Source organism: Scardinius erythrophthalmus (assembly GCF_964197995.2).
Source record: "Scardinius erythrophthalmus genome assembly, chromosome: 10".
Classification (NCBI taxonomy): Eukaryota; Metazoa; Chordata; class Actinopteri; order Cypriniformes; family Leuciscidae; genus Scardinius; species Scardinius erythrophthalmus.
The window spans coordinates 44,577,400-44,589,404 of record NC_138230.1 but is presented as its reverse complement, the minus strand read 5'-3'; the positions used below and the strand labels follow the sequence as shown (position 1 = coordinate 44,589,404).

The 12,005-nt window shown below is 40.6% G+C and overlaps 1 protein-coding gene across 3 annotated transcripts; it reads left to right on the top strand.

Moving 5' to 3' along the window:
• The first annotated feature begins 5,312 nt into the window (after positions 1 to 5,312).
• On the top strand, positions 5,313 to 10,420 carry LOC308697308 (uncharacterized protein). Of its 3 annotated transcripts, none has more exons than XM_081376487.1 (9): positions 5,313 to 5,383; positions 5,787 to 5,841; positions 6,720 to 6,784; positions 6,952 to 7,234; positions 7,509 to 7,642; positions 7,719 to 7,751; positions 9,543 to 9,822; positions 9,945 to 10,081; positions 10,171 to 10,407. In XM_081376487.1, the coding sequence occupies exons 2-9, from the start codon at positions 5,831 to 5,833 to the stop codon at positions 10,182 to 10,184; spliced, it is 957 nt and encodes a 318-aa protein (XP_081232613.1). In that variant the 5' UTR covers positions 5,313 to 5,383; positions 5,787 to 5,830; the 3' UTR covers positions 10,185 to 10,407. The 3 variants fall into 3 exon arrangements, with proteins under 3 accessions (XP_081232613.1, XP_081232614.1, XP_081232615.1); XM_081376488.1 differs by having other exon boundaries at positions 5,360 to 5,383; positions 5,771 to 5,841; XM_081376489.1 differs by lacking the exons at positions 5,313 to 5,383; positions 5,787 to 5,841 and adding an exon at positions 6,470 to 6,572 and having other exon boundaries at positions 10,171 to 10,420.
• Positions 10,421 to 12,005: the final 1,585 nt, after the last annotated feature.

Genomic DNA, 12,005 nt, shown 5'->3' with positions numbered 1-12,005 from the left:
TTCCTTCACAGTCTCAACATGTTCATTTGCATCAACAAGAGCTCTTATTTCGTTCATTTTGCGAGTGCATGACCCAAGCTTCCCTCTGCGCGATGCGCTTAATGATTTCAAATTGTCCATACCAGCATTTTCAAATTCATCAGCCATTTTCAACTTTAAACCTTAGTTCAGCCAGTTCGTAGCAATTGACTCAATTTCGTAAATTTCTATTTCAATTTTCATTCCTCATATTTGCTTGCATATATTCATCAACCTTTTGTACCTTCATTCCTTCAGATCGAACCGCAATGATCCGCAACCGGCACGTAACTCACAAGACGGTACATCCACTCGCTGTCCGAGGATTGCGCAATGCCGACATCCTCCGTGTGTAGCACGGCGTCCTCAGCAAAGTCGGCGTCTTCGTATACACATAATCCAGGGAGTTTTGAGACTTATGTAGTGACCAACTTTCCGTGGAGGAAATACAGTAGACGCGTGTTCCATAAACTTGATTTATTTCTCTTTCAAACAGGTAAAGGAAATCAGAGACCATTAAATCTCTCGCACGGTCTCAAAACTGTGTCCCTTTTCCCCGTTGGCCACACCCTCACCTGACTACCATCTAACTAATACACTCTGACATCATAGGTACAGCCCACCTCATTACATTTTAAAGGAAAACAGAAACTAACATGAATACATATAAATTCATTAACAACATATCAACAAAATTAATCACAGGCTCCTACAACCCGCAAAATTATTAGGGAACCACAAGCAAGTTATCAAATTTCTTAAAGCTAAGAATCACTCTTACTCTCTCAGTTATTCAGGACAGCTCGAGAGGTCTCTCAAGTGGTTAGGAGTTGCCAGTAGGGGCTTGTGATGCACTGAGGAGACAGAGAAGTGCGGTAATCTTTCAGGAGAGGAAGAATGTTTTATAAATGTTTAATGACGAGCAGTTAATCAAACGGTATCCTTTGGACAGAGCAGGCATCATCTTTGTAAGCGCTGGTTAATGTTGGGCTGAACTTGCCTTTTATAACATGTTTCCGCTGTTCGACTAGTTCAGCAAGCAGTAGCGCTTCTTCCTCTCTCCAGTTCGGTTTTCTTTTGGAATCCAAAGTGGCTGATTATATCATACAATCTATAGGCATGTCAGTTAACAGCACACCCGTTAAAAATGTGTAATTAAGACATGGTGAAAAACATACTTATCTTTCATTGCCAATATGTATATCATAGTGTATTCTGTTGAAAATGATGTATTGTAAAATGTGTGTTGGATGTAAACTCCCCTTAGGAATTTCACCATTCAATGTGAATTTATCTGATAATATTCTTAAATAAGGAAATGTATTCAGTGATTGGTCCATGCCTATGTCATCATAGAAAATCCTGTTTGTGGCACAGCAAAGTGTCGTGAATCATCTCTAAGACTGACACTTAAGATTTAGTCCTACACTTCACTTGAATTGTGACTGAGATGCTTGATAACATACTTTTAAACGCAGCTTTGAGCCAATAATTGTTTTCCTCTTAAGTCACTTCTAAGCTGTGTTCTTGCGAGTAATTCTCAGAGGCTTGATAAACACGGGCCCCGTTCTGAACAGCTCTTTGCTTGCTTTGGAGATCAGCAGAAGGGAAAGGGTGTCTCCAGACAGGTTGGCCACTAGATAGTTGATGCCATCGTCTTTGCATATCAGTCCCAAGGTGTGCCGTGTCCCCTTGGGGTGGGGGCTCAGTCTATAAGTAGCCCTCCTCTTGAGCGTTGGTGTGTGGTGTTTCTCTGGTGTTTTAGAGATTGTCTGCAGTTTCTCTGTCACACACTCATTTTGGAGGCGTATTTCTTCCCATGTGTTGATGTACAAACAGGTAATATGTGCAAAGGCTGGCTTGGTGTCCTGCCTGCAACTCCATTCTCCTCTCATGGGGGATACAAGAGTCTAATTTGCTGTACAGGTGAGTTCCCTGCCTGGCGAACCTCTGAGTTCCTCCAAGCACCCTTTGGGAGTTAGACGAGGTGGGGCAAACGATGCCAGGCCTAGTACTCGTGTGCATGGCCTGTCGGTCAGCCCCTCTATGGTCTATATTACCCATATCCTGTGATTCCCTCTTGGCAATCCCATATGTGTATTCTTCTACTGCACAGTTTTCCTGTTGGTAAACCTGTCTTTCCTTGGGCAGATTCAAATATGTCCCCTCTCTGCATTGGTAATGGTTCCATCCCTGTCTAGGCAGGACCTACCGCAGGGATCTTCCATATTAAGCATTGCCCCAGGGTCAGTCGTGTCCCTTTCCATCTGGATTCGGCATGCTTCCCCAGTGTTATCCAACCATCCATGGCTGTATAGGGTAAACAGAAAGGAACAGCAGCCATCGATCTTCCCCTTGGAAAGTTAGGTTCTTCCGTCCCACCGGGTATGGAGGTCTATGCAACTTAAAAAAGAAGGATCAACGGTTGTGCCGCTATCCATATCCATGGGATCCCAATGCTTCAGTCTGTTCTGATGTAACGTAGAACGTCACTGACTGATAGGGAATGTCTCCGTTACTCATGCTACATTACATTCCGCCTGCCACAACCCCTGTGCTACTGCTGAATGGCCAGAACCCCTATCTCAGCTCCTCAGCGTAAACTTGAATGAGCTAGTTGCATGCTGCCTCATATACCCGTATGTACAGGGAGTGGCTTACCACCAAATCTCGCTCGCCAGTGTACAATGGCTTGTTTTTGTTACTAATTGAAGGTGATTGGGCTCTCAGGCGAGATCTCAATGTGTCAATCAATTCTGACGTAATGTCTCTGTTCCCTCCTTCAGGGATCCATTAAAGGATTAGTTCACTTAAAATGACATTTTCATCATTACATCACCCTCAAGTTGTTTCAGACCTGTATGGATTTCTTTTTATTCTGCTTAACACAAAATAAGATATTTGGACTTAACGATGAGGGCTCTGCGCTGGGCAGTACCAACTGTGAAGAGGGCTCTGAGCTGGACGGACCCAGCGGTGAGGAGGGCTCTGAGCTGGGCGGGACCAGCGATGGTGAAGGCTCTGTGCTGGATGGGACCAGCGGTGAAGAGGACGTTGAGCTGGACGGAACCTGCGATGAGGGCTTTACTGGGCAGTCGCCGTGAGCTGTCTCGGCTGGGCAGTCTTCGTGAGTGATATCGACTGGGCAGACGCTTGCTGGCTCTGGCTCGACCGGGCAGGCGGCTGGCTCTGGCGGGCAGGTAGGATGAGCGGGTTTGGCTGGGCTGATTTTGTGTGAAGCATACTGGAGAGCCCCTCTGACGGCTGGAGACCCCAGGGGCTGATTTTGTGTGAAGCATACTGGAGACCCCCCCCCCCCCCCCCCCCTCAGAGAGGGGTCGAGCAATTTCGATGTCAGATTAGAACTATTGAAAATGATCTTAAGTGTGCTGGGTATGGTAACACCTTGGTTCGATTTGGGACATAAAGAGACCTTAGACGAGGAGGGCACACCAACAGTATAGGAAGATCCACACGAACTGAGCACCAATTGAAGTTAACTCTCGAGGTTGAAACTAGAGGCACCTACTGGTATCCATGGGGCAACGTGTGGATCTAACCCACTCCAAAACAAGTCCATTAATTGAACCTCACTCAAGGTGTAAAGGTGGCTGTAGAGCAGGAATTCCTCCACGTATGCTTCTATAGATCTGCCATCTTGAAATATGGAACACAGGGTTTCCGTGGAGCTCTGCATTTTGGTCTGGTCTTCCGTCAGGGATCACAGACGATACAGATAGGATGGTAAGTGAATTATAACTTTATTTGCAGAAGTACGGATCCGGAGAGAGAGAATGGGTGAGTATATAAATAGCAGATAATCAGAATGCAACTTAACTTAAAGAATAACAATGTCTCTGTTTGTAGATGGCAGCTGGAAACTCCAAGGTGTAAGACTGAAGACGGATGATAGCAGCAAGGCTTCGGATAAAGGTAAGGTTCTCAGGTGAGTAGCGAGAGTGAGTCTGGGAGACATGTATCAACATATAGACGAGATCAGACAAGGAGTGAAGGGAGAGTGCTGAAATATATATGGCTAGTTAACGAGGGAGAGCAGGTGATGATGATGATGGCTGAATGAGTGCAGGTGTGCAGGTGAGACAAGGAGGATGATGGGAAGTGTAGTGCACACACAGATGATGAAGACAGACGGTGAATGTGACAAGATTAATATTTCTCTGTTGCTACCCCACTAAAATGACGGTCAGAAATCTTAAAATGATGTTTTTTTCTAAAAATGTTTAATACGATTACACACAAGTAAAACACTGTAAAAAAACAACAACACAATAACCAATATGACAATAAAGTGATTTGCATCATACAGTTACTAGGTGATAATAATTTACATTATAACTTTTTTGCTTAGATGCACAATACAGTGAAAAAATGCTCTGGATTTATTTATTTTTGCTTGTAATTACTTTATAATCATTGTGCAAAAAAAAAAAAAAAAAGCACAGGCGTTTGTGTCAGGTTGTTGTGTTAAGGTTAATATATGGTAAAAGACGAGAAAATAGTGCAAGGACAAACAGTGAAAATCTATCCATTAGACAAGAAGTCTGACATGTCAGAAATATTGATATAACACACAGGGAATGTGTAACGGACACTTTCTGCAGATGCAATAATGGAATGATATGTTTGTGTGTTTCATAACTTTGCATATATTAAGTATTTTTATTTAATGGGGAAAATCACAAAAATGTGTAATTAAAGTTATTAATTTATGAATTATACATTTATTTAGACGTGATCATCTCTGTGTTTAACCAAGACTAATATTGTAGGAGGACATGTAAAGGTTAGGGTTACAGCTTATTAAAATGGAGACTCTTTTGTAATGGATCCATTTTAAGTTTATTTTTCAGATATCAGAATAATTTATTTGGTTGGAAGGGCCTTAATTCAACAATAAATAGACCATCATTTCTGAGTAGAATATTATTCAACTAAACCCTCTTTAGACTGCTGGTTCATATCAATATTCATATCTATGTTTAATAGCACATTTTTGGTTTGAAAACATCATATTTCTCACATGAATAATATATTGGATAACAAATAAATATAGCAATAGTTTATAAACAATTGCTATTTGTTGTTAATATAAAAACATAATTGTGAACGTGTCAGCGTTTGTTTGGACTTTCAGTTTGAGTTTTGATTGGCTCCTGTTTGCCTTTGTTCTTTTCCCGCCACTCCTTTGTTTCTACGGTTACCGTCATTATCAGTTCAGTTGTATCACCTGTTTAGTCATTATTGTCATCTGTCTCACCTGTGTTCTGTTCATCAGTGTAATCTGTGTTTGTATTTAAGTTCTGTCTGTTCTGTCAGTCCTGCTCTGATCTCCGTCATATTTAAGGTATGTGTACCTTCTGCCTGTCTGTACCTGTTTGCACTATATTGTTAGTAGAGATGGGAAGTTTGATCATTTTACTGACTCTCTTGTTTGATCTTGTTCATTAAAGTTAGTGAATCTGAGTTATTTTGTTCATTTAAGGGGCTTTAAATGTTATACATTTAACAGGCAAATTCCCTGAACTCATCCACCTGTGCAGTTTTGATCATATTCTTATCTAAGAAATCATTATATTGCAGTCAAAAATAATTTACAGGGAACTTAATTACTTTACCTTCCTAGTATTTAGTTCATTTTTCACGTGACTGATGCAATGAACAAGATTCTCATCACTAATTGTTAGTAAAAGTTTGTATGGGAAATTTACTCTTCTGCACCACTCCGTGACAGTATTGTTTAAAAGCAGATAACCGCTGAATTGTGAAGGTCTTCTGTGAGGTTGATACATTGATGAATTCCAGGTGAGTTGAATGTTTCTACACTAACATTATAATTCAAATCCATTAGTTTTATTATTTTTCCCTAATGTGAGTCAATGGCAGCCATATGAACCATAAGTAGGAAAATTATGAAACTTGGCAAACTTGTAGTGATGGTAAAGAAAAGTAATTTGACAAATTTGAGTGTCAAGGACAAACACTAGCGCCACCACCAGTTCAAAAATGTTGCATTGAAATGGTTATTAACTTTTGAACAATTTGATCTAGAAAAATAAAACAAAGTACACCTGATTCCTCTTATGATACTGGTCACATTAAACATCTTATATCAAGAGCCACCAGTTACAGTAGCGGCAATTTTGAAAAGCACAGGATTAAGTTTTTTCGCTATTCCTTAAAATTGTCCAATTTCGTCCAAATCGTTTCTGTATAGATCTTTTCACAATACACATAATTTCAAAGCAGCTTTACAGAGTGCATGAGTCCATAACACAACTTTTTCTGTTGTCAGAGGTAACTAAGTTATGTATTGTTAAATGTACTTAGAAAAGTGTCACAGTTAGCTAAAAATGTACTAATTTAAACAATGTAGTATATAATGCAGATATAATGAGCTCATTGAAGTAATGAATACTTGTTTATAAACTAGAAAAAATAGCATTGGTGCCATTTTGATCACAGCAAGATGAAATGAGGAAAAAATAAAAATAAAGCAAACTCTGCAGAGGGATTTAAAAAAAGAACGGAGGCAGGTTAGTCACATTACTCACTGTAATCATGAGGTTCTTCTATATTATTTTATCATTACATTATCAATTTATGTTTCTTTTTTTAAATGAGGTGAGATTGAAAATGATTCCTTCATATGCTGATATGAGATGTGTTATGTCTTATATCAGGATGGACATGCGTGTGGTTGTGTTTCTAACACTTTTTACTGGGATGTGTGTCGCTGATTCCAAAGGTACATTTACAATAATACAAGTAAAAATGCCTGGATTTAAAAATCTGTTACCATTGTGTGTTGCACATTGATCCGATTGATTTATTAAAATTATATTCTGAAATTTATTTGTAATGCTCTGAACCTGTCTAATATTTCTATTTTTTTCGATTTCCTATCTTGAACAGGGACTCTTGCTCTTAATGGCATGGCTGTGCAGTCCTCCTTAGGAGACCCACAGGGAGATGCTCAACATGCAGTCGATGGAAACAGAGACTCAGATTACAAGAAGGACTCATGCACTATCACTAAAACTGAGTTTAATCCATGGTGGAGAGTCGACCTTGGAAATGTCTACAATGTAAGCAATGTTACCATCACTAATCGTGGAGACTGTTGCAAAGACCGCCTTAGAGGAGCTCAGATTCGTATTGGTAACAAGCTGGACAACAACGGAAACAACAATCAGCTGTAAGAAATGTTTCAATTGTTCTAATCATCTTCCCATGTTTATGATGTTCAGTCTGGTTTAATAAAACGGGAGGTAAAATTGTGACAAATCAACCACTCAGTGAGCCACAGCCATGGAGATGTACTTGAACATATTTTATTCAGATTGTGATTAGACATTTGTTTCTTGTAGCAGTGCTATACAAAACCATTTGATTTCAATACAGCTGAATTAAACTTGTTAGACGTGCATTGTAGCTTGGTTTTCATTTTAACACTGTTCATGTATTTGCAGGGCTGCAACTATTCTCACTGCTCCTAATGGCACACAAACATTTTCATTTGAGTCTGTTAATGGCCGATATGTCAACATTTTTTTACCTGGGAATGATGAAATCCTCACTCTGTGTGAAGTCGAGGTGTTTGGAGGTAAGGGAAAGACAAGACTCTGTGATAGAATTTATGTACTTAATATTGTGTCTAACTCCTATTATTTTATTAACAGTATTGGACACACCATTGTACATTTGTGGCCCAAGTGAGTGCTTTTCATTACTTTCAATGTTGTCGATAGCGCATATATAATATTACTGAACATTTGGTTCCGAAGTAAGGGATAATGTAGAGCGAGGCGGTTGTTATAGCGAATACAACCCCGACAGGGTGATCAGGACAGTCTTTGAATCAGCCTATCGGGGTTGTATTCGCTATAACCGCCTCGCTCTACATTATCCCGCGTATTGCATGACTACCTACAAAATCAATAATTTGACCAAATATTGGTTTTAAAAAGAGTTTGATTTAAAAACGATTATATTGCTTTCGCTAAAGAAAATGGTCTGTTCCGTCTCTATGGTTAGAATCCTGCGTCCATAGCAACGCTCTGATTTTCATGGCAACGGTGTGTTATCTGATATCAAGAAATAACTAATAATATTCTACATTTAGAATTCAACCAAGGCATGTAATAATAAGGTATAATGTACATCAAGACGGATGTTATCGCAAAATAAACCCGACAGGGTGATCAAGACCCCGGCTTACTACATGGCTACTAGCCACAAATCATTTGACAAAATATTGATTTGAGTTCAAATATTTTATATGCTCACTTGTAATAAACGCAAAACTTCTGTAAAGAAAGAAAATATTCCTTGCAAGACAAATATTTAAAGGGTTACTTCACTTCTGGGAAGATGAATGTGTATTTAATAGGTCATTTAAGTAGAAGAAATGTCAAGAAATTTTTTAATTTGGAGCTTTCTAGATTGAGAAAAGCCAGAATTTATTTTTTGGCTTATGTGGATGAAAGACAACAACTCCCAGAATGCACTTGCTTCGCTGCCTTAGGAGGCCATGCCTACCGGTAAGAGTGTAGAGTTGAAAACAACAACAAGGCTAGCTAGCCTACGTGATGAGTTTGCCAGGGATTTACAGATCGCCCAAAATGTCCGGGATTCGGCTTTTGCGTTCTACAGTCGCCATTCATTCATGTTTACTGTGGCGAGCAGGACGAGGCTGACGACTGCGGGAGAACGGCGCGAGGCCGGTGGCGTCATTACTGAGACGCGCCAGTCTCGCATCTCTCACGGAGGAGCGGGAATTTTCTTAGCAATGGTAAAACGCACATCAACCGATCACTTGTTTAGCGTTCATGTAAACACTACATTCAGATTCACCAATCGGAATGAATTCAGTTAGATTGTAACAAAAGGTGTGCATGTAAACAATGAATGGCGACCGCAGAAAGCAAAAGCTGAATCCCGTGCATTTTGAACGATCTTAAGTCCGGGAAAAGGAAGATGGTAACCCCTACTTACTCAGCTTTCTCCTATTCAGCTTTCTCCACAGAACAAGAGCCTGCTAGCTTAGTTTCCAAAGAAAGACGGTTGACTGTGTGTACATTCTGTGAGTGAGATCCCACCCTCTATAGGTGGGCTGAAAACATGCGGAACAACGCCATCTACTGGCTGTAGTCTTTAGTCTCTGGCCAGAAAATCCTCAGATGACGATTTTTGCGTCATCGGAGGATTTTTTTCCAGACAAAAAATACATAAATCTCTTGTCTCAGGGGGATATGAGGGTGGAAAGCATGGTAATTCGAAAATACTACAGGTTTTCTACTAATATAAAGCTTAATGCTAAATCCTGAAGTATCCCTTTAAGGGATATTGTACAGTCACGTAAAAACAAATAGTTAAATGGACATTGATTTGTGATGAAACGTGTAAAAAATAGTACTACATAACATGCTCATTTTATTGGGGTTATACTTCAGTAATGTAAAAAAAAAAAAAAAAAGTTAAAGAACAGTTATTTTGTTATACAGGGAATCTTGCTCTTGGAGCCAAAGCTGTCCAGTCTAGCATATTCGGTCAAGCAGGAGCTCAAAGGGCTGTCGATGGCAACAGGAATTCAATTTACAGTCTGGGGTCATGCAGTCACACTAATGGGGACAGGAACCCCTGGTGGAGAGTTGACTTGGGGGAAGTCTTCAAGGTAACCAGGGTTAGCATCACTAATCGTGGAGATTGTTGTCCAGAGAGGATAAATGGAGCTCAGATCCGTATCGGCAACAGCCTGGAAAATAATGGCAACAATAATGAGCTGTAAGTATTCTCATTATTACACAAGCATTAACAAATAACATTAATAAATTCATTTTAATACAAACATGCCTTTGACAGAAGAATATTAATATGCATCTTTCTCTGTTACTCTGTCTTCTCAGGGCTGCGACTGTTGTGTCTATCCCAGCTGGAGACACAAAAACATTTGAGTTTAAGCCTATTAATGGCCGATATGTCAACATTTTTATACCTGGGCGCAATGAATATCTCACTCTGTGTGAGGTCGAGGTGTTTGCAGGTGAGCAATAAAAGGAGAGATGTGTAGACATTTGTGCTATTTATACGGTGTATGTTTCCTTAATAATGGTTTTGTGATTTCATTGCCAGAAAAATTGGAATGAGAGGATGTTCCGCCACTGTCCACTGATCCTACAAGCAAAATACCAAACTTCTGTTTTCTGAGCAATACTAATATTGCACTTTAATTGTTTACATCTTACCTATGCACCATTTATCCTTAAGATAAATGAGTTTCAGTGTGTAACTGGTCTTTTGTCCTCTGTGTTTCAATAAAACGCTTCAAGAAATATTCTCCAATCAAGTTTATTCACCGAGAAAACATTGTGTAACAGTGTTGAAATAATTCAGCATGTGACACTCCTCGTGCTGGCCTTGCACAAGTGAATTGATAGTTGCAACACAGTTGAACAAATTAAAACATAAACCATGGTTTAAAATAATGCATTCTCACAAAATCAAAACATATGTACCTGAAAAAACAGGCATGCTGGTGCTATAAAACACATTTTTCACAGTCTTCATCAATATATAACACTTTTCTTTGTCTCAAATAAATATGCTGTTGCTCATGATAGATCACACATTTCATTGACCGATCATTACAGACAGAGTTACAGAGCTCTCAATGTCACTACTTACCGCTGGCCTTACACACGTAAACTGATAGTTGCGATACATGGCACACAGTGAACCAGCCAGCCAATAGGAAACCCCTGTTAACCCTTATTCTATCCAATCTTTCAGTATGAATATTTTTAACGATCATTTTTAGCAAGTTGAGATGCCTGGGACCTGGGCTTAACCTGGGACCCTGTCCAATGGTCAGGAGGTGCATAAAGACAAAAGGTTAAGTCGTGGCTGTATAGGGTAAAGGAACAGCAGCTATCGATCTTTCCCTTGGAAAGTTATGTTCTTCCGTTCCACCGGTTATGGAGGTCTATGCGACTTATATAGGAAGAATCAGCGGTTGTGCCGCTATCCATAGATATCCCGATGCTTCAGTCAGTTCTGACGTGACGTAGAACATGACCGACTGATAGGGAATGTCTCAGTTACTCATGTAACCCCCGTTCCCTGAAGAGTTACGTCCCGCCTGCCACAACCCCGTACTACTGCTAAATGGCCAGAACCCCCTCAGCAAACTTGAATGAGTGAGTTGCATGCTGCCTTATATACCCGTATGTAAAGGGAGTGGCTTACCACCAATCTCGCTCGCCAGTGTACATTGTTTTTGTTACTAATTGAAGGTGATTGGGCTCTCAGGTGAGATCTCAATGTGTCAGTCAGTTCTGAGATAATTTCCCCGTTCCCTCCTTCAGGGAGCGGGGGTTCCATTAACCCTCTGGCCTCTGCAAACGTGCCGGCGCATTTTGCTGGATTTTCTTTACATATCTGTTGTAGGCCTAGTTGTTAGGCCTCCCCTTCCCTGCTGGACATGCCCCACTATGTCCGCAAGTCTGAGAGCAGCTGCTGCCTCCTCCACAGCACTGGCTGGTCTCCATTTGCGGCCTGCCACCAAGGTTGGTGTGTTGTTACTCACCATTGCATCACAAGATTCAATCAGTGTATTCTGGAGTCTTACTTTAGCACACTTGAATTCCTCTGTGAGACTGGTGAGGGGCACTTTGAGGACGCAATCTTCGTAGAGGCCTATGGTGGTAAGGCATTCAAGGCACTCCAAGCCATTTCTTGATGTAGCCTGTGATTCCTCTTTCCAACTTCTCCACTGTTGTGATTGGGACCTCAAGAATGGTAAGGGGCCACAGCACTTGGGGAAGAAGACCAAACTGTAAGCACCAGGCCTTCAATCTTCCAAGGAGCTGAGTGTGGTTAATGGACTGGAGCCCTCTGCTGATTTCTTTACGCAGCTGCTGTACCTGATCCTTATCCTTCAGGCTGGCATCATACCACCTTCCAAGGCT